Source organism: Columba livia, chromosome 1 (genome assembly GCF_036013475.1).
Source record: "Columba livia isolate bColLiv1 breed racing homer chromosome 1, bColLiv1.pat.W.v2, whole genome shotgun sequence".
Classification (NCBI taxonomy): domain Eukaryota; kingdom Metazoa; phylum Chordata; class Aves; order Columbiformes; family Columbidae; genus Columba; species Columba livia.
Genome location: NC_088602.1, coordinates 149,034,876 through 149,057,442, shown reverse-complemented (window position 1 = coordinate 149,057,442; position 22,567 = coordinate 149,034,876). Strand labels below are relative to the sequence as shown.

At 39.3% G+C, this 22,567-nt stretch overlaps 1 protein-coding gene across 3 annotated transcripts; it reads right to left on the bottom strand.

The window, feature by feature from the left end:
- Nucleotides 1–4,225: 4,225 nt before the first annotated feature.
- WASHC3 (WASH complex subunit 3) lies at nucleotides 4,226–21,073 on the bottom strand. 3 transcript variants are annotated; one of them, XM_065037452.1, is made up of 7 exons: nucleotides 20,836–21,073; nucleotides 18,872–18,970; nucleotides 16,485–16,550; nucleotides 15,098–15,226; nucleotides 13,307–13,417; nucleotides 9,323–9,387; nucleotides 4,226–6,014 (listed from the first exon to the last, which is right to left on the bottom strand). In XM_065037452.1, exons 1-7 carry the CDS (start codon nucleotides 20,884–20,886, stop codon nucleotides 5,930–5,932), a joined length of 606 nt encoding a protein of 201 aa, XP_064893524.1. In that variant the 5' UTR covers nucleotides 20,887–21,073; the 3' UTR covers nucleotides 4,226–5,929. The 3 variants fall into 3 exon arrangements, with proteins under 3 accessions (XP_064893524.1, XP_064893533.1, XP_064893540.1); XM_065037461.1 differs by having other exon boundaries at nucleotides 13,307–13,414; nucleotides 20,836–21,020; XM_065037468.1 differs by lacking the exon at nucleotides 4,226–6,014 and adding an exon at nucleotides 8,315–8,471 and having other exon boundaries at nucleotides 20,836–21,020.
- Between the last annotated feature and the right edge of the window lie 1,494 nt (nucleotides 21,074–22,567).

Here is a 22,567-nt window from a genome sequence, read left to right as displayed (position 1 = left end):
ACACCTGGAAGCGATGAGCAAAATGACTGCTGATCATAAGTTTGTCTCACTTGGCAGGTGATTCCTGTGTGATAAGGAGTCTCACATGATAAGGATGCATGCTGAAAAATGGCCAAAGTACGGCATTCAAAGTTGTACGGACAGTACCTGAACTGACCGTGTGACACTAATTGTGGCTATAGCTTGATTGTGTGCTCAGTGTGTGAATAAAATGTCAGGTAAGGTGCCCATCAGAGACATACTAAAAGCCAACAACAAGAACAAAAAAATCATAAATTCTTTTAAAAAAGTAAAAAGAAAGCCCTCTCAGTGTAAAGTGGGGCTCACGGCTCCTGGAGTCAGGTTATTGAGTCAGCAGAGCCCCATTGTATACAGTCTGTGAAACCCTCCTACTGACAGCACGTCCAGTACTTATCACGCTGCCCTAGTGAAGGCATCTGATGACAGAATCCAGTGCCAAATAATTGGGCAAGATTGAGCAATTCAGTCCCCGGGAGAGGGGGGATTAGCAGCACGCTGTGCTGCAGCCAGCTGGGGCCTGACGATGGGCAGCTGTACTTGGTGCTGCTGGGGGCTGAGGTTCATCGTGAGGCCTGGAGATCCTGTGGAGGGAAACAGCGTGTGATGGAGCAAAGGGATGGATGCCCAGGAGAGGCAGGTCCTGGAAAAAAAAGCAGCTAGTGCAGCGTGTGCCGATATGTATGATGATATAGACGTAATAATTGAAATGGCCAAGAATGTCCAGAACAGGAGAAAGACAAGTTTGGTTATGCAACCCACCCTGTTTATACGGCAAAAGGAAAGTTTGTATTCCCACCTGATTTTCTGAGGACTGCCTTACACAACACTAGCACAGCATGGTCCACTTGTGAGCACAATGTAAGTAATTCCCGAAGAGAACTGTCCTATTGTTCCTGTCCCCTCTGCCAAAGCTTCAGTTGTCACAAAAGCATGGCATCTCTCTTCATCCAAGCCAGTCACATTTTGAAATATTTTCTGGTAACTGTATACTTAGAGCAAGAAGTTCAGGGAAATGAACAGAATTTATTTCCTAGGGAGCTCGAGCATGTGCCTGACTGACTGTCATTTCTAAGATGCCAGTTCTATGTGTACCTTTCCTATAGCAGAGCTACAGACCATGGCCTTAAGCTCATGAAAATCTGTCAGAGACAACGGAAACCACGCTTAGTGAACTTCAGGTTCTAGCAGCTGGGCAGACCGGTTGCCACTGGTTATAATCTCACTGGCAATCTATCAGTATTGTGCTGTTCTCCTGATTGACCCATTGCCTGAATAAAGAGAGATAGGATTGTAACTGGAGAGGCCTAAAGGCTACTGGGGGATGCGAGGGCCTAACCTTAGAGGAAAAGCATAAACGGGTACTTCGTAACTCTGACATTGACCATTCGGGGTCTAAGAGGGATTCAGCCAGGGGTGCAGCCTTTCTTCAACTCAAATACTATTACACTATCTCTCTCTTTTACCCAGTTGCTTAGTTTCATCATCAGGGACCCTGGTTTTTGAGGCATCTTCCTCTCTCCCCTACTGAAAATGACTGAAAATGGGCAGTAGGTTCTGAGAGCTGAGGAAAGCTAAGGACAGACACATGCACAAAGCAGTGGTGTTTTCACAGTAAATCAGGCTGAAACACTTTCCACAATTAAAATGTTATGCAGAAGGCACTGTAGATTCATCTTATAAAATGGAAGAGCTCAAAAGATAGACTTGCATGGTTTTAAACTATGGTAATAGGTCAAGCCAACAATGTTTAAAGAGCAAGGATGACAGAAGTCTGGAAGAACAATAACAAAGCCTCACATCTACAACAGAAGAGGAGGCTTACATGGAAGCCAAGTCGGAGGCGAAGAGAAGTTACAGTAAGAAAAATACTAATAATCACCACCCCACCCCTGATATTTTTACTATATTCAGATGCTTTGAAATTGTCTTCTTGACACATACTTTTGTGTAGGCAGGCAAGCTTTTGACATCAGTTCCCTAAACCACACCGAACACGTGATAAAGCATTATGAACCATTTTTCACCTAATCCACTACTACAACAATACTGGCTGCCGCCTATTTCACCCTTTGCTTTTGATGATGCCAGGCATCATGCTGGGCAGACAAGACAATGTTGTTCAAGGTTTCTTGGAAAAAATCACTGTCGTTATTATTTGGCAGTTCCCTAAAAGCACTGCACTGAAGAAAAAGCACATGATGAAACAACTGAGAAAAATACACTCATTTTCTCTGTTCATTCCCCTCCCTACTTCTACTCTACTTTAAAAGTAGGTGAACGGGATCTAGAAGACCAAATGATCATCTCCACATACAAAAGTGTTCCTTTTCAAACAGCTGTTGGGAAGCCGTATAGAGAAATCAACACCATAAGATGTTACCTGTGAACAGCTTAACTCTCACTGCGGAACGATTCCCCATGCCCCCAAAAAAATGGTGTAAACCGCACTACAAGAAACCACAAAAGGATTATGGAATCTGTTTGGAGCCCATATTCAGCTGGACACTAGAGATCATTAATCTAAAACCAAAAAGGATAATCCCAGTTCTTACGAGTGTTATCATTTAAAATGAGTCTTACAAGTTTTTTCCACTGTCCCATTCTTCACAGCAGAGTAATTCAAGTGTACTCAAGTTCTGACTACTACAAGTGTCATAAAGTGTAAAGTTTATTAAACAGTTGATGGTAATCACCTATAAAAAGAACTGCTCATATAAACATAAAAAATTATTCCAAGATCCCTTTCTTCTGACCCACCCTTTCCAGGACTCAGATAAGTGCTCTTTCCAGTAAAAGACTGGTCCCAGGCCTAGCATCCACTTTATACAACTTCTGATGCCACAGACCAGGACAGAAAGCAATAAAAAGGGATATCTAGTGTAGAGGGAACAGCATGTCCTCCGATGGAGTAGACAGCTTTCAAGTACAAGCTCGTATACTAGGAGATACAAGAGCCTGATAAACAAAAAGTGTATTACCTAAATCAGAGAATACTATTATTTAACATTTTGTTCCTTCAGGCATAGGGTACCAGTTATGAAGTCTGATGCCAAAAAAAAAACCCACAACTATGTGCAAAGTGAATGTTTGTTCAGAAATTTCCTTTCCACCCATTTACCTAAAAATGGGAAATACACTGAATGAGAAAATAATCCACTTGTTTAAGGTGAAGACACTGGCTTAACTTCTTTTAAAAGATCCAAATCAAACTGGGTGTTTCAGGCTACATCTGTCCTCACCCAATGACCTACATAATCCAGTCTCAAACCAACCTTCCCTTACTTAATAGCTTCTTGTGTCAGCACGTGTCCGAGGCTGAAACATCTCAGATTGAACTTGGCTATGACCTATGTGTGTAGCAGATGAGACTGGCAGCAACAGCGGAGCTTAATGCGGTCAGAGGTTCCAACGGCAGTGGAAGTGTTATGGCTGCTGGTGCACTGAAGGTAAAAAGGGAAGGTTTTCTCTTTTTCTCCCTGGTTCCTCACCCACCGCTCAAGCAGGAGAGGAGACAAAGTGGCAGGATTTCTTGAAATGTTTCTGCAAGCCTTCCAAGATTGCACTATTCCACAATAAAACGCTACTCTGAAAAAAAAAACAAGTCTTAAGCAATTAAATTCAGCATGCCTACTAATGAAATTGTTATTCTGTGACATATGTAATTAGCAATTAATTATCCCTCATTTTAACAAGTGCAGTAGGCTAGGGGCTTTCCACATAAAAAGAAAGATCTGTAGTGGTATGAAGACACTTGATTTTAGGTTTTTCAGACTAAAATTATACAAAAAGCTTCTTCAAAACAATGAGCAATGGAAGTCCTACCCGCTTACATGTGTTTTGGTAACCTGGTTTATTTCTTTAAAAAAAGAATTAACTACTGTGTCTCAAGTCAACTCATGCTACTTCCTTACATAGGTCAATATCGGTTCAAGAGTATGGAAAATCCAGTCCTCATTAATTTCAGTCTTCCTTAAATGTTGGTGTTAGAATAGCAGCTATGGGATGTTCAGTTCTCCTCCAGTCAGAGTGTGAACACGGCTTAGGTTAAACTCCAATCCTCACTTTTCAAAACTCTCACCTTCAGCTAGCGGATTGACACAACTTTAGCATAACCAGTTTTGGATAAACATGAACTGCAGACACTTTAGAAGAATTTTCATTGTCTTGTTTAAAACAACCTATGGGAATAAAATAGAACCACAACTTTGGTTTACAAAACATAGCTTTAATTATACAGACTGCTTCAAAGAGTTTTCAAATATAGATATCAAGAAGTCATCAGTGTTTTAATATATGCTTTCTGAAATAACATTATAATATTTACTTGCAAAATACTTATTGCTAATGGGTTAGTATTTGTCTAATTTTACCAAGTGTTAAATATAAAATGCTTTTCTTTAAGTGATCAATAGTAATTCACTCATCATTGAAATGCCATCTCTAGACATTTGTTAGTGCCTATATGCTTTCAAAGGGGTTCAGGTATTACTCTGATTTACAGGTTATGAAGAGCTTAAATATGCCTGCTAGACTCAAATGGGAGCCATGCTTAAATTACAGGGGAAAAAAAAAGGCAGCTAACCTACTGAAGTAGCATAAATAACTAAGAGAGAAGATAATGACTTGGTCATAAAAGCTAACAAATTTATATACTTGGAGCTTCAGTTTTAAGTCTTTTTTTGGTCTCAGGCAGAATGTCAAATACCAGAAAGCGAATGATTGCCTTACCCACAGCATTCTGGTATAATCACAATAATCTGCGGAATTCAAATAGATAGTGAAGAATTTCATGTGAAACAAATTATGTTAAAGAAGATTCTTGAATATGAAGTCATTTTTGACTCACGGAGTAGAATAAGTACTTTGGAGGGCAGTCTCCAGAGCCACTCAGACTCCAAGTGGATTTCCTCATATTGTCTCCCAATGCACACCTCAAGAGGTAGCAAGGTAGTTTTATCATTAGTCAAGCTGAATTTTGGCTTCTTTGCTGAAATTATCAGCAAAGGCACAAACTTGGAGATGATTTCTTATCCTATGCAAACTGCTCAGCCCCAGTTCCTTTGGAATAACCCCAACAACAATCAAAAAGTGGCTTCTACTGACCTACCTGGACAGTGAACAAGCAGTGAGAATCTGGTATTCTACCCATAATCTCCCAGACACTTGCTTCTTTCACAGTGTCGTTTTCAAACCAATCTTGCAATATTTGTTGCTTTATACACCACTGTAATCTGAATTTGAGAGATCAACTCTTCTACAGATCAGGAATTTCTTTAACAACTTTGTACAGACTCTAACATAAAATTGAATAGCAGTATACGCTTTGAAAACAGATTCAGATTGATTTTTCATATATTTTTCACTAGCATTTTAGTTTCTTTCAAAACAGTGTTACTAATTTGCAATCACCATAAGATAGCTGACTTCTGTGTAATTATTTTTGAGTCATTTGAGAATATAGTATATTAGAAAATAATGCAGTTCATCAGATTAAACCATTTCATTTTGAAAAGTTACTTTTCCTGTACATTACGGAACCAAAAGACAGCAAATTAGGTTAAAAGTGTTACACAGAAAATCCAGTAATGATCAGAATGCAGTCTTATGACCTGGAGGTTTAGAGGTGTGGAATTTTCAGAGTTTTACAAAGTAACTTCAGAAGAATCAGAAAGGAATCTGAAATGATGCAGCACAAAATTTGCAAGGATCTCACAATTAACTTTCATGGTAGAAAGGTTCACATTGAAATACGCTGCGTGTTCGAACTTTCTGGGAGAGAACATGGAGAATCTGAGTTCTTAAAAATGCTGTCAGATAAATCACGTCACCCATGTGACCCACACCAGACCATTGTCTCTAAAGCTTCAAACACATTAGCACTGAACAGAGGTTTCCAAAATCAGTCTCTTTAGTCACTAAATGAAGATTCACTATCAGAACTGTCTTCTGCTTTCCCATCATCTCCCCAGGCAGGCACAGGGGCATCTGGGGTCCTGCAGACAACAATAATATTGTATGTTATAAATCCTGGAAGGCGGCTGAGAACACAAGCAATGTAGCATATAATGCTATTAATGCCCTTTCACTGAAGTTGTGTGCTGTTTATATCCACAGCATTTAACACATTAGCTATTTACAAACTCACACCTTGTTGGTATTGCTTCACTTAAAACTGAAAGATAAACACTAGAAACTGTAACTCACTGGACATCAAAACTCTGCAGACATCAGTCTGAATGCACACCTTTGAGGTTATTGGAAGTAATGACAGATCACTAAGAAGTGGAGCTGAAAGCAGGCAACATCGATTAATTAAACTTTTCTCAAACTTCAGAGGTTCTAGGGCTGAAAGGAACATGCTGTACACCATTAAGCAGTGTAAATAGTACATGAAAAAAAAAAGACAGGAAATGAACAATATTGTATCCAACTAAAACTGCAGGGATAATTTAGAGAAGCAAAAAAGAATTACTCAGAGTGGAATTTGGCTAGAACACTGCGATTTTTATTGACTATAAATGATCAGATCTCTTGTGTTTAGTTTTGAAGAGAATATTTAAGATGGATCTTAACACTGTGTCAAAACATTTGCGCAGGGAATCTATTGGGAATGAAGTGGGAGAGGAGCAAGCCATCTAAAGAGTAACTAACACTACTGATTGAAGATGCTGGCTCTCCCCGGAGTCTCCCTCCTTAGTATGTCATGAGTTGGACAATACAAGCAAGACTAGTAAATTCTGAAACCAAGGTAAAAAATATACATGCAATTGTGTTTGGGGAAGGGGAAGAAAGATCTGCACAGAAACCAGCTTTCTGTATGATACTTAACTGCTCTTTTTGGTAAAATATTACATTTTAAACTAAGCTGACAATCGTATTATTTGTCCCATTTTTATTTATCTTAGGGCTACCCCTTTTCATCATGCCGCAGAATTTCTTTTCTAACTTCAGTTCTGCTTATTATAATTCCTCTTTGGAAATCCCTAATGCACCTTTATGGTGTTTCTAAACATTCTGGGTGCAAAAAGGAGAAGTACCTTAAAGAACTGTAAGAAAGCCTTTGCCCTTTCCCCCACTGCACACCTCCAAAATAAATGAAGAAAGCATTTGCTTTCTCATGCAAATACCACTTCACAATATTATTGCTTGTTGCTGTGGTAATGACAAAACAGAAGAGCCGTGCAAAGACATGTGATCTGGAGAGACCAGCGCAAAAACTCTCCAGTAGTAAGGAGAGGAAGACGGCAAAAAATTCCTTCAGTTGATGAGGGCAGGACAAACTCTCCTGGAACTGTAGACAGGCAAGAGAGGAAGCATAAGAATCAAAAGTTAAAAATAGATAAATTAGGAGCTTGATAGAATAGGCAGTTTTCACATTCTGTAAAAAGTTGAGAAAGGAGCGATAACAGACGTAGAACAGTCAAAGGAAGAGAGTATAGAGACCTCTGTATTATTAGAATTACCATCTCTGCAGCCACAGAAAAATGATGCTCAGTCACTGGCAAGTAGCTGGAAGAGTCTGCAGTAGAGTGACTGAACATACAGCAATATCTGCATTTTCCCAGTTTCCACTGGGACTGAGCAAGCAGGCCTCAGTAATCTGAAGACCCAAGAAATATGGCGTGAATGGCAAAATACATTTAAAAACAGAAGTCTCTGATATACAGACAAGAAAGCAGTAAGAATAAAAGGAAAGTCACCCCATAGTCCTTAAAATATTAAAAAACTAGTTAAAACAATACCAATTCTTCAAAGAGGCATTATGCCCCTTGCCACATCATTAGCTTATTCAACCTGGTATATTTTCTATACAGTTTTCAAATCAATAATGTTTTAAAGAAAATCTGCCTTCATACAGTTCTGTGTTGCATAGAATCTTTGAAGACGAACTTTGAGACAAAGCCCCAAACATATTATGTGAGCCCAAATCCACAGTAATGTTTCTGTCTTAACCCAAAATGAAGAATTCAAAAGCAGGTACTTTTTTTAAAAAGCTTTTGAAATTTTTTTCTTCTTTTTATCTAGTATAAAAAACCACCCAAACACAAAGAAACCAGCAGCATTTACAGAAAGGTATGGACTAAAAATGCACATTAAGAAATACAACACATTTAACACATATAGTAAAACCATGTTTGATAACCCTGTCTCAGACTTGCACAGGTTCTTACTTGTGTTCTTTCTATCATTTCTCATTTGATCAGTAGAAATATCAATGAGGAATAACTGCTTTAGGCTTATTTAGACACCAGGAAGTACCTCGGAGATAAACAGACACAACATATGACGATACTTCGGTTTTTCTATATTCATTTTATTAAACAAGTTGCTAGTTTCAGAATAAGCCTTTCCAAAAATGTAAGAAGACTTCACCGGAAAGGAGTAGCGGGCTTTCTAATACATTGACAGTTTCTGAAGAGGATGCACAAGTGTTTCAGATAGTTTAGTGGCTACAATGTAAGAACGAAAGTTCATATTTTCATCAGTTTAACAAATTCTGTGAAATACTACAGTAAAACTAAATTACGTGTCAAATGTAAAATCAGCTTAAAACTCACGCTTAAGGCCAGAAAAATAGCTTTGAAAATCAGCATCTATTCTTAGTAGTCTTCACATCAGGTTAGCCCAATCAAAAGTCACAATTTCGTACTGCTGACTTCATGTTGAAGTCAATTTGTATGCTCCACCTACTGGAACCTGAAGACAACTATCTTGTCTCTCATGCATCCAGCAAAATACATTTTGTTCTTATTATTCTACAACAAAGACATTTTGTTATTGAAGCGTTGGAAGAAAACATCTGGGAAAAAACCTCCTACTCTAAACAGTACAGTGAAAATGGCTACTGCCGTACTATTCAATTCCTCATCACTAAATGCACATTGTCAAAGGTTACCTTGTCATTGCTACACCCTTTTCCTTGAACTGCACCATCACTGCCTGGCTTGGAAGAAGCCTTTCCTTTTCCTCTCAAGTCTGAATGGTAAAGTCCTGCAGCTTTCTTTTTGGCAGTACCTACCTATTTATGTGTCTCTGTGTCTTCCTGGCCTTGCCTTGAACTAGACAATACTGAAAAAACAGTTGAGGCTTGGGACTGCATCCCTCTTCCCTCAGCACTGATGGGTCTCTTCAGACCTATAAAATGCTAAAAACGCCTTCCACGGAAGACTTCAAAACCCATTTTAATGCTGATAATTTAGATTCACAATAACACAAACAAGCTTTTCTAAACACTTTTTTTCCCAAGTTTTTTAAGCACATGGTTGCATTCCAGCCATACTGAAAGTTACAAATTACTTACTCAAGAAGATCTGGATTTAGCCCTTCAGAAATCATTTTGTTGCGTATTGCCATTACAGGAACACCCTGTGTAGGAGGAAGAATAATATGAAACTACCAGACACAAACAGGCGAACTAAAATCCACAGGTTCTTTTAGGCTACACTTTCATACACATTTATGCATGTCACTTGTTGAGCCGGAGCAATTGCCATCAGTATGAACCTAGAAGCAAGAAATGATTGAGATCAAAGGCCCTTTGAATCCTTATATTTATGGCGAAATATCTAGAGAAAGTTGCAGGGAGAGAACAGGGAATCAGGAGTGCACAGATATGTTTGTAATTCACGCAGACAAAATCAGGAAGCTGAATTTATGTATATGGATGAGACTGTGAAGAAAGCACAAAGCAGCACAAAGGCAGCAGAGAACAGTTGTGCTAGAAGGATGAAGACTCGGACACGCTAAAGGTATAACCAAAGAGGGAGGAACACCAGCGAGTGCTCCTGCTAGAGCTCCAGAAGGATACCTTAAGGTAGTGCTAAATATTGAAAAAGTCTTTAAAAAGCATGCAGAAAAAGGAAAACAGGACATGAGAACAGAAGCACAATTTAAAAGTGATTCCTCTGAATGCAAGTGCTTGTACAGTCAGGCTTGAATCTTCTGTGACTTGTGGACAGATTTTAGCCAACTAAGTACGCGTTAAAAAAAAAAATTCCTTCCTTTCACTGCAAGTCCCTCCACAGCTTCTGCACTTTATTTTATTCAGCAACACCTAAACATCCCCTCATCTTGGATCGACTCTTACAAGACACATTCCAACAAACTGCTCCTGTGTTTCCATTAGTGCTACTGAAAGACAACTTGTTGCCTTGCCATCCCCCACTGCAAACCATCAGAAACGCCACCTGCACCGCTGCGTGGCAAGATAGGAGGGGGGAAGAAAAAAAATATACATACAATTTCTGATTTCCGAGGGACAAAGCTACTAGTGGTCTAGGAAAGTCACGAGAGGCGTCACAACCTAAATGATGAGTAGTGCAAGATTCTTTCAGCACAGGACAAATACCTTTTGTCAAAAGTAAGTAAAATAGGGATAAAATAAAGGGCAGCCATGACTATAATAATATTCCAGAGAAGCATGTGGTACGAGTGACATGTGCAGTAGCTAACCTGTCAAAGTGAGAGCTAAGCTAACTGTCTTACTGTGCTTTCCTTCAGCATTTCTGCAAAGAATCACAATTGAGTCTTTTGTGTGAAGATTCGAAAATATCACAGAGAAAGGTGCATAATTTAGGAATCTATTAGGCATACTGGCAAAAATGTGACTCAAATAGTGGTGAGGTATTACCTTCTAATAAAGAATTCTTCAGTAATTCACAACTAATGCACATTACAAAGAGAAAAACATTTGAGTAGTTCATGACAGTTTAAAATATTTACTTGCTCTAGTATAGATTTAAACACCAGGGCTTGTGTGTCTATTCACTGTCTCATACTATCTAATGTATTTTCACTCATTTGATTGCTCCTGGGGTTCCTTTCCCCAGATTAGAAGTCACTGATGAAGTGTTTACGCATCAACCCAAAACAAGTGAAAACAATATTGAGTCAGATCAGGCAAAGCAAAATTCATATTTCCTTTTGATGAAAGGGAGCTTGGTATATGAACTTCTAAGAATGGATTGGAAACTGTTATGTTTTTACATTCACACTTGGAAAAGTGTTTTATTCCAAAACTGTATGCATCAACACAAGTACCTCTCAGTATCCTCATAAATCATAGCTTTATAAAACTGATCAGAAGTTTAACCAAAATACCCTCTACCAGTGCACATTCCCCCTGAAGGAAAATAAATAAGATTGTATCTCTGTTTATAATATAATTATGCATTGGAAATACTTTACTTCACATACTTTCCTAAATTTTAATCTGGAAAATCAGAGCCTAATACTGCTGTGACCCTAAATCTTACTAAAAGAGACAACTATTTTAAATCCAAACACTAACTACACTGAGCATACGGGTCCACTGAAATGGCACAGGCGTACTTTGCTAAAATGGGAGCCAATACTAAATTTCCATCTCATTTATCTCTGCCCAGTTAAGATTTGAAATAATCCAAATCCCTATACATTCAGCTCCATGTACCCCAGCCCTGCTCCCAGCCTGCTCCTGCAGCTCGGGAAGGTCCTGCAGAAGCCACAGTGCAAGTAGCAATCTTGTGGAAAAATAGCTTTTGGTTCTCCATAGTGCAGAAATAGGTCACGTTCCATCAGTGCTGGCAATCCCTGAAGATCAGTGCACTCTCCATGCTTGATTTTTACTTCAGTCCTTTAAAGCAAGGATCAATCTGTATCAGGCCAGCCAGTATCTTGGTGTCTATGAAGTCATGTTTGGTATTTAGAATCAAGAGTATTTGTACTTTAAACATTAAGTTTACCTGAAATCGTAGACTGCTTCTCTCATGCTGCCAATAGAAGTGTTCTAAACATTCATTGTAGCAAATATGACACTGCTTTTGTGAGCCTTCCTTGAATGTTATCGTTGTATATTTTAAAAAATATTAATCTAGTATGCTCAGCTGCACTCAATTGAAATGAGCTTGTTACTATTTCACAGAACAGCTATCTTTAATGTAAAAGAAATACCTCTTCATGGTGCTAGTTCTTAAATACTACAAATATTGTGAGCAATAAATAAACGATCAGTCCAAACAAACCTTCAGCTATAAACTTAATTTGGGCAAATAAATGACACTAACTGAAATACTTGACTGGACGAAAAGACAAGTTTGGCAAATACAAAAGCACACATTAATTTGTAGTATGTTAGTTTGACTTTCCTACCACAGTGTTTACAACTGGCAGAGGAGTCACCAGCAAGTGCCAGTACAAAGGATAAATGTGGAAAGTGAGATCTCACTCCTTTAGCAGTCTTCGAAAAAAAAGTCCAAGTAATTAGACCATCCAGCACTTTCACATCCACTTTGAAGTCTGGCATTAAATCAAAACACTAACGCAGTGTTCTACTCTCTGCTACTACTCCACTGCTAAGTTTTCCAAATCATTTGTAATAAGCTACCCACTAAGTGCCAATTTCTGATTCAAATGTAAAATAAGGTCTGGAACATCATCCAAAGCACCAAGCACATCGATTGTAAAAATTGCTCTGAAGAGGGAGTGAATCCATAAAGTTAGTTTTAACATAAGCAACATCTTACTAGTACTATGACATAGTAATATTTTCCAGAATTATATATTTCAGAGGAAAATTTCCACTGACAGCTTGAAAAGAGAGACGGATTTTTTTATTTGTTTCCAATCTCATTTTTAGTTTTGTGGACATGAAAAAAGAGCTCTTAAAAATGTCACCAAGAGTCTCCCATTCACTTTTTCACCCCTTCATTAATTTTTACTCATGTTAATATTGAGATCACATTCATTTATTTCCTATTTGGCTGTAGAACAGCCCACAGATAAAAAGGTAAACAAAACCTGCATCATGAATAGCAGGAAACTGAAGTGGAATCAAGTAGTGAAGCAATTCTTGTATCTCTATTTTGAACCCTACAGAAATACTAAATACTGCCGGCTTGGGACTATACTAGCAAAGCCACATTTTGTACCCTACAACAAAACCAAACTGTAATCATGTCTGTTTGTACAGAAAGACACCAATTCTGCTATAATAACTACACTTCCAGTGGTATCTTCTATGACTCCAGCTCACATCGCTCTGCATTTACACAACTTCACACCTTCAGCTCACAAGTATATTATCAGAATTGCGTAGAAAGATCTTGCCTGAAGCTGTCTGAGGGAATATATTGCATCAACTCATTTATTAGAGAAGATGGGCTAGAAATAATGTGATGTTATCCTGGTTTAAAGATTACTGGTTCAATGTACGTCTTCAAGACATTTAACGTTCACTTAGAGCTGTGTGTGACATTCCACCTAAAAATAATGGAGTACCTAAAGAATGATAAGAGAACTGACTTACCACTTGTACCATTTTGAGGTATCTGGCATATCTTGGATCCTTGGCCACAGTTCTGACATTTTCTGTTACAACCTCTGTTTTCTGTAACCCTTCTTCATGTATGTTGTTCTGCTGTATATGAACAATGTGACACTTCAATGGTTAGGTATGCAGACCAGAAGGATGGAAAGATTTCAATCCATAAACTTTGCAATTTAAGGGTACAGTGCAACTCTCCTTACATCAAGGTAATTCTCATCTATGCTCACACTATTAGAGACTTCCAGCATGTATGAATACACAAAAACCAGCTCTTTCCTTATTGACTATTACAAGTGTGACTTTCTACTTTTAGTCACGATTTTAATTTATTGCACAATACATTAAAATAATGCCTATAATAGCCCCATTAAGTTTGTTGCATTTAATGAATAAAACAGAACTACATTTAAATGCTCACTTTATAAAAATAATTTACGTATTGCACCTATATATCTCTAGTGGTCCAATGCCTTTTTTCCTCAAAATATTTCATTTCCTGACAAATGTTTCATACAGATCATATGACTTTTAAACTATAATTTTTAGTATAAACCATTAACCTAAAGAATAACATAATGAAGTCAAAGCATTATTGAGGGTAATTAATTAAAAAATTAACAATTGCAAGAGGCTATAGTACTATTTAAAGGACAACAGACAACTGCATATTTGCTATTAAACTAATCATTTGAAAGCAGCATTGGAAACCTCCTTTCAGAAATACCTGTTCCTACTGTAATATCTGAGAGAAGGAACATTTTAAAAAAACAAAATAGCCAGGACTCATTCTCTAATATGACTGAAACATGCAATGTTAACTGTCTGTGCTGTCTCCCAGTTGCTGGCTGCAAATCAGAGCCACAGTTTTTAAGAGGCAGGGGAAGGCAGCAGAGTACTCCAGCTGTTGCTGCTCCACAGCAACTTCTACCAAATAAGAGCATGAGCAGAGACTGGAATTGGAGATTCCAAGAAAAGAAACTATAATAGGAAACTGGGGAAAGAACTCCATCTACAAATGAGCCAAAAAGCCTCACTTAGTGAAGTAGTGATCATAGGATTTAAGTCTGGGCTAAAAAACATCACACACAAAACCCAACCAACCAAATTGCAGGGATAGGATTTTAATGTTGATCACTTATGATAAACTGGCATTTTCTGTACCTAGATGATAATATACAGAAAACATTCACGTTAACAACCTCTTTAAAAATAAAGTATGCTAAAAATTCCAATTTGAGCTGAAAGCTCATATTTATAAAGGAAGGAGAAAGGAGTTAGAATTACGTGCTTCAAACTATTATTTCCACTCATGACATTCCCAGTCCCCTGATTTAATTCATGTTCATATTTTACTGTGATTGGAGAAGAGGAAGGAGTCATTTACCATTAGATTTGTATTAGTTCTAATTATTTAAGCCCCATATTCACGAAAGGGTATACCGTTTTTTGTTTTAAGTCATTCATTAAAACATGTTCACTAGCGAAAAACTTAATGTTTTAGATCAGGGGTATCAAACTCACTTTCAGCAGGGACCACATCAGCCTCACAGTTGCCTTCAAAGGACTGAATGTAATTTTAGGACTGTATAAATGTAACTAGTCCTAGGACAGGAGTAGTAGGAGACAGGAGTAGTTACACAGTGTTTAGATCTTTACAGTTGATTGCTCTCTTCCAATAGACTTGCTTCTTCCATCTATTTCAAATGAGACTAGAAACTCGACACAGAGAGGTATATTCCTTCAATCTATTAGCTATGCTTCATTACTTACTCCAGATTGAGGTGATACAGCTGTTTCTTGATCCGTAGTGCCTTGTGCCACAGGACCATTTGTAACACTATTCATACTTGCACTGGACACTTCAAATTTGACATCTTCTAGGCCAGGAATAGAGGACAACTGGATGTACAAAACAATATAAAATAAGCAATGTGAGTATCTCAAGTCTACGTGTACAATAAAATCTGCAGTATGCTGCTTATCACGTATTCCCCAGGTAGTACGATTAGTAAAATAATAGAATTTTCACCAATAGTTTTGGTATTTTGATTAGAATAAAAAAGAAAAAATTCTATTCAGGTGGCTTCTAAAACAAAACTCCTAGAACATTCTATCGGAGATTTCACTGTTAACGCAGGATTGCAGTGCAGGAAAGGCTTCAACACCTTCCCAGCATTTTACTCTGCACTTACAAACCACACAAGACCATCTTCCTTACTACTTTGTCCACAGTGAAAGAAATCATGACAAGAATAGCTCTGTTACCTGACAGATGGGCAACTGGATACAGATTTTGCAATTTTCTACATCTTTCACTCTATTAAGGAAATGCTGAGAGTGGATATTAAACACACCGCGTAATTTGAAGGAAATTCTATTTAACATGATTTCTAAATATTTTGAAATAAATAAGAGTTAGTAAGCACTGTTGTACTACTACAGTATTTTTATCACAAAGATCTCAGTAAGTGGTTTCAAAATGTCCTGCCTCTGCTCTCAGAAAACCCAACCGAAATTGCTTTCATCATTATTGACAGAGGATTGGTTAAAACTGTACAGTGGGGTTTTTTTGTTTGTTTTATGTTTTTTTTATATTTTTTTTAATATTTTTTTGTTTCGGTTTTGGTTGTGTTTGTTTTGCTGAAATGATAATACGACTATAGATTACATCCTCTTGTCATTTTAGCTAAAGAAGATATATTTGTATTAGTTTACATCCAATTCAGGTCACAATACAGTATGAAAAGGTTTCCAAGGCTTTTTGCTTTACAAAGGGGGCAAAAATTAAGAGTTTGCATGACAAATGCAATTTCGTACTGCAACCTCACAACAGAGGTTGCATATTTTAATACTGGAGTTCAGTTGCCCTTTCAAGATTCAAGTGCTTCTTTCGTGTTCAGTATGCTTAACAGAGACAAAAACAACATTTCCACTACGTGCTGTTGGTTCCTTTCTTCAGTACCAACTACATGTTCAAATGTTATACCGTATAAGTAGCAAGGCACACAAACAGAGAATTTGCCATGAGAACGTTTTGTATACGCCTTCAAATCACTATGAAAACATATTTCTGCAATTCCAACTATGAAAATGAAGTTAGATAGTGCAATCTAGGAGGCTGTCACTGTCAGAAGACAAAGTCTGTACACATACAAACCTTTGCATCCAAAATATTGAGTGTTGTTTCAATTTGTTGGATACGGAGAGAGAGCGCTGACAATTTCTAGAACAGAAAACAATTAGGATATGAGAACACTTCCCTAGTCCACTTGTACATATATAACAGTTTACATCTAGATAAACAAAATCACTTTTGTCTTCTACCTGCTGAATGCAGAGTGTAAATGGGATAACATTATGAACTAAATGAAGCCATTACATTCCCTTTTAATACAGCACCAACAGTGGTTCAAATTTTAAATAATTTTACTAGGTGGGTAGTTTTCCCAAATTATGACTGACAGAAATTAAGGCAGACTATGTGCAAGGGAAGCCAAAGTCAACAGGGTATTACTTTGAGCAACAGGGGAAGAATGGTAGACATATTGTACTCTCGCAGTTACCAAAACATCTTTCTTCAAAGCTTCTTCCAAATGTGGAAGATGAAAAGATGTGATATGTCCGTGTGTGTAACTGAGCAAATAAAAAGTAGAAAGATCTGATAAGGAATACAGCAGGTGATTGAAAGTCCTGTATAGTCAAAATGCACAGTGAATCAGAACTAACCAGAAGCTTTATGTGCTCCAGGTGCACCTCAATCAAACTTTGACACTTCTTTTTTTTTTTAAAATACAACTTCAGGTTTTTATTTTTTCTTTTTCTAAATTACTCTAAAAAGAACTGTCACTCTTTTAACCAACCGCTACCATACTCCACCAGACCTGTCTAAGTGAAGCTGGCTAGCAGGCGGGCTGGCAGGTATGTGCCACCCTGACAGCTTTCTGGCACACTGGCAAGATTCTGCCTGGCTCTGAAGCAGAACTTTAACACCCTAAGAAAATGGCAGTTGTGCCAATATGCTAGAAAAAGTAAAAAGAGCCCAGCAGGAGTTCAGTCTTCTTGGATAGTGCACTGACTTGTTTACAGATGGTTCTTTGTTCATGAAGAGGAGGTAGCTCCCACTGAAAGGAACTATGAGCCCTGCATGTATTTGGAGAAAGGGCAGAAAAGATGTACAAAAGACAGTTATGTAACTTTATGGGTCAGTTTGACTAGAGAGAAGCCAAGAAATTTAGAGTTAAAGATGGTGTCCGCCCTAATTTTGAATTGCTTGACTTCTGTTGATTTACATTGGGACCTTTCACATTAAAAATACTTCTGTACTTGATGAATTCAAAAAGCTTTTCAAGGAGTTTATAAAGCAACTATTTAGTCTCTTGGGTAACAACACATTTAGGCTAACTAATAACTGTTTTATTAACTAGACTTCACAGTGTTTCTGCATGCTTAAGATGGCTTTAAACGTTATGTGTTCTGATTTCCATAGTGCCTGTGTAAGTGGTAATACTGAGATCACATGACAACAGTTTTGGACAACTGACAACAGAATCACCAGGCAGTTACACCATCCTATATATCAAGTTACAATAAGTTCAAAAATGCAGAAAAAAATTACTCTTTTTTTTTTCCTCTGAAGCTCCATAAGTTGATGCAGTAGCCAAATTTTATACTTGGCACTGCTCTGGCTCTAAACTTTAGTAATAAATAACTGAATTTCTCAGATTACACAGTTTAGTCTAATTGGATTTGACTGCTGCCCTAGCCCTGCTGGCTACGGCTGCATAACAGTCTTTGTTTAATAAACTAGTGAACGGTTGCAAAAACCCCACTAATGATGAAAAGGTTAAGCTCAAACTGCATTAGAAAACACCCTTTCTACAAGGGAGAAAGCACTCTTGTCCTGTTCAGTGGACAATTCTAATCCTGTCAGACTGATATATTTCCATTGACAGTAAAGTCACCATAAAAACTTACTAACACTACGTATTTTTATTTTTGTCTTTTTTACAAGGTACTAAAATTTACTGCTTCATGTTCCATACTAACCACTTGCTAAAAATGTATTCTTCTCCACGTCAAAATTATTTACATTCAGAGCTTAGTCTATAATGGTTTTAAATTAAAGATGCTAAAATCTGAAAGCAAGTTTTGATGCAATATCCTAGGACACAGATGAGGGGGATACTGACTGTCAAAATGAATTAATCACCATAGGATTATGGCATCCTTCTTCCAAACCAACATGATATCCACACATGGAGCTGCTCAGAACAAATTCCATGGATCAAAAGTCCAAAGACTGTGCCAGGCACACAAGTTTAAGGCAATAGGATTAAGTGTGGTATAATCAGCAGTTCATGTGGGTATCTCAGGGAAAAAAAATCTGTCTTAAGCACTTACTCAAGAGAAACTTTGAACAGAAAGGAGACTTTCGGTTTAAGCCACCAGTATTACTGCATCAAAAATATTGAAGTGAATGGTTCTCATTTCTAGCATTTTTTTCATTGTATAAACTGAAGCCAGGAAAATGTTTAACAAACATACCTCTTCACAAACAGTAGAAAAGCGGTTGAGAAACTGCACTGTATGAACCACAAACTGGTTCAGAAATGCTACCGTTCTTTTCTGCTGAATAGCGGGAACCTAAGAAAAATATAAGAAAATTATATTATACATAAATGTCAATTCTTACATTTGGATTAAAACACCTGCTAAAAATCCAAATGTTTTGGAAGAAATTATTTTAGAAATCTCCCTTAAGTCTGCTTGCTATGAATGTATACATATATATATATGTATACAAACGATTTAAAAATATTTACATGTATACATGTATGCAAATAATTTTTCACTAAAAGTCTACTGACATGATAGCTGAAAAGTTGAAGCAGGATACACAGAAGAGACAACAGGATCCACATAAATGAAGGACTGTTATCTTACTTAAGAAAACACTTTTAGATGAAATTGTGAACATTCCTGAAAATCATTGTTAAAATAAAAAAAAAAAAAAAAAAAAGAAGAGGAAATCAAACTCTTTCCTTCTGAACCCTAAGACGGAAAAGAAAACTTGGTTGTCCACACCAATACTCAGTCAAAACCAACATCATCATCAAAACCAAGGAGCAGCAGAACTGCTGTCTCAGTCATTAGTGGCTACCTATTCTTCTTCTTATTTGCAAGCCCAAACTATCCTAAAATTACATTTTAGCATCACTCCTCCAAGTCAGATCCGATGCACACAGACTTTTCAGGTGAAAATGTAGAATGTTATCTTTGTCAAAAAAAAGTCTGGTGCCCATAACAGACAGGTGGCATTTTTATTTTAAACCATTATTCAAGACTGTAATCAGGAACAGTCACACAAATGTTTGTGTATAAAATTATAGTGCCTCATTGCTAATTACCTGGGACAGCTGTTTAAGTCTTAAACTTCACACAGGAAATTATGGAACTGTAATTGGTTAAAGTGAAGAATTTACAAGGAAAAATGTTTGCAGCTAAGTTTCAGCTGCGCTGAAGAACAGTTTGTAAATATAGTGACTCTCTGGTCTTCTCTTCTTTGGCCTTCCATTTGCCAGTGTAGCCACTCACTACACTTTGCCAACCTTAAGACATGCTGATTTTTTCTGAGACTTTGGTTTCTACTCTCTCAAGTTTTCAGTCTGTGCACGTGTATAGCAGGGTTTGCTGCAGTTCAATTCTGTAGTTCCAGACCTGTCAAACAGTGCTTATGGCCTTACCAAAAACTTACAAGGTAGCATGGAAGGACCACTGAATCATTGGGGCAGCTGGGACTGTCCTATCATTATGATCTATTTTTGAGAAACAAAGCAAAAAAAAAAAAAAAAACCCAAAACAAACAAACAAACAAAACACCATCTTTTTGCATAATTAAAAGACATGAATGAGCAGCTTTGCACAAGATTTGCCTCATGGTTTTAAGACAGAAACAGCTTGGCCTTTACATACAATGTTATCATAGAACATCCTGAATTGGAAGGGATCCACAGGGATCATCGAGTCCATCTCCTGTCCCTGCGCAGGACAACCCCACAGTTCACACCATGTGTCTGAGGGCTTGTCCAGTCTCTTCTTGAACACTGTCAGGCTTGGGGCCGTGACACCTCCCTGGGGAGCCTGTTCCAGTGCTCCACCGCCCTCTGGGGGAAGAACCCTTTCCTAATGTCCACCCTATCACAGAACTTGTAGCAAAAGGCCTTTGAAAAACACCAACACCGCACTCCTGGCGACACAGCTCAGGACACAACAAACCGCCTCGTCCACCTGTGACTCCCCTGGCCGGCGCAAAGGCTGCGGGCGCTGCCGGCACCGCCTGGGCAGCCCCCGGCACGTCCCGAGGGCGCAAGGGGTCCCCGGCGAGGCCACGGGCGGGCTCAGGGTCTCGCCGCATCCCCGGGCGCCGGGCCGCGGGGTGAGGCGGGAGGACACGGGGCTCGCCCAGCACCAGGGCCAGCTCCGGACCCCCGGGCGACCGCAGCCCGTACCTTGGTGAGGTCAATGCCGGAGCCCACAATGGGCAGCCCGTCCTCGTCCATCCCCGCGGGGCCGGGGCCGGGGCCGAGGCCGCGGGACGGGGAGCGGCCCCGCACCCACCGGCCGCCTCCCGCCGCACTCCGGAAAACCCGACACTCCGTACACAGCCTCTTGACCTTGGCCCGGAAACGAAACCTCTAGCCCGAGAGGCGCGGGAGGGGGTGTCCGCACTTGCGGTTCTGCGCAGTCTCCTCCCCGAGCGCAGGGCATCATGGGAAACGCAGTCCGAGGACGGGAGGGACGGGTCGGGGTCTCCCCAGCTCCTCCGGCCTCTGGAGTCGGGGTGGGGGTCGGTACCGCAACGCGCGGAGCCGCCGCTGCAGAGACTCAGGGCAGCGCCCTGGGCAGTGCAGGTTGTCAAGGTTGGCCCTTCATTTCAAGGACACGGAACTCCTGGAGAGAGTCCAGTGCAAGAGCCATGCAGATGATAGGGGGGTGGAGCATCTCCCGTATGAGGAAAGGCTGAGGGAGCTGGGTCTCCTTAGCTTGGAGGAGACTGAGACGTTATTAATGTTTACAAATATATAAAGGGCGAGTGTCACGAGGATGGAGCCAGGCACTTCTTGGTGACAACCCATGGTGGGACAACGGGCAATGGGTTCAAAATGGAACACAGGAGATTCCACTTAAATATGAGAAGAAACTCCTCAGTGAGGGTGACAGCACTGGAACGGGCTGCCCAGGGGGCTTGTGGAGTCTCCTTCTCTGGTTACACTCATAAGTGTAAGAACTCATTCAAAACCTGCCTGGACAAATTCCTGTGTAACCTCATCTAGGTGTTCCTGCTCCGGCAGGGGGATTGGACTAGATGATCTTTTGAGGTCCCTTCCTAACATTCTGTGATTCTGTAAAGACCGAGTGTCTGCCCCAGCACTTGGGCATCAAAGTAATAAGGAGAAAAGCTGGTGCTGAAACTGCTCCTGTGCTCTTACACATTATTTGGGTGACTAAGGGCTGCACATCGAATACAAAGAATAGAAAAAACAAGCACTGAAGCAACCCTAAAAGACACAAAAGCATGGCTGTAATCACGTTAGGAAAGATTCCTGTACTTTAATGCTTATGCAAAAGTTAAAAAAAAAGGGGGGCATGGTAAACCTAGCTGTGGTCTGTCAAACACTTCTGTGTTGTTCAGCAATACCCATCAGTACTTCCACTTCATTCTCAAGCTTGGGGTGCACGTAGGTCTATTCCTTTTCAGCTGAGAAGCCTCAGAGATACCAGGCTCCAAGAAAAGGGAAATAATCTGTAGGTTTGCCAATGTTCCTCTGAAAGAATGCCCTAATTGGAAAATAACCATCCTAGTTTATTTAATCTTTTGAGTGGTTGCTTGTATTATTTTTCCCTACCACAGTTTCAAAGGACTGACCAGACCATTTAGAAGGGGGTCCCAATACAACAACAGGTTGAATGGCTCAAATGGGTTGCATCCTCAGAAAGGAGTTCTCATCCCCCTGTCCCCACTTACCATTTGTAGGTTGTAGATCACCATGACCCCTCCCATAATGCAGTTCAGATTGCCAGAGAACCAGTGTGGGAACAGCAGTTCCAGCTAAAGGGCCTTGGACAGGTTATACACAAGTATGTTTTTTATGAGTGCAAGGAGTGATAGCCCAGGCCAGTGAGAATGATATCTCGGGTTGGAAAACCGCCCCCATATGTATGATGTGTGAATGTTGGGCC

Excerpts from the sequence above, each read along its gene's own strand:
- WASHC3 (XM_065037452.1), bottom strand. The coding sequence starts at position 20,886 with ATGGACGAGGACGGGCTGCCCATTGTGGGCTCCGGCATTGACCTCACC. Across the intron at positions 9,388-13,306 it reads ACCTCAAAATGGTACAAGTG|GGTGTTCCTGTAATGGCAAT; the intron begins GTAAGTCAGTTC and ends CCTCCTACACAG. Across the intron at positions 6,015-9,322 it reads CTAAATCCAGATCTTCTTGA|GACCCCAGATGCCCCTGTGC; the intron begins GTAAGTAATTTG and ends TGTTGTCTGCAG.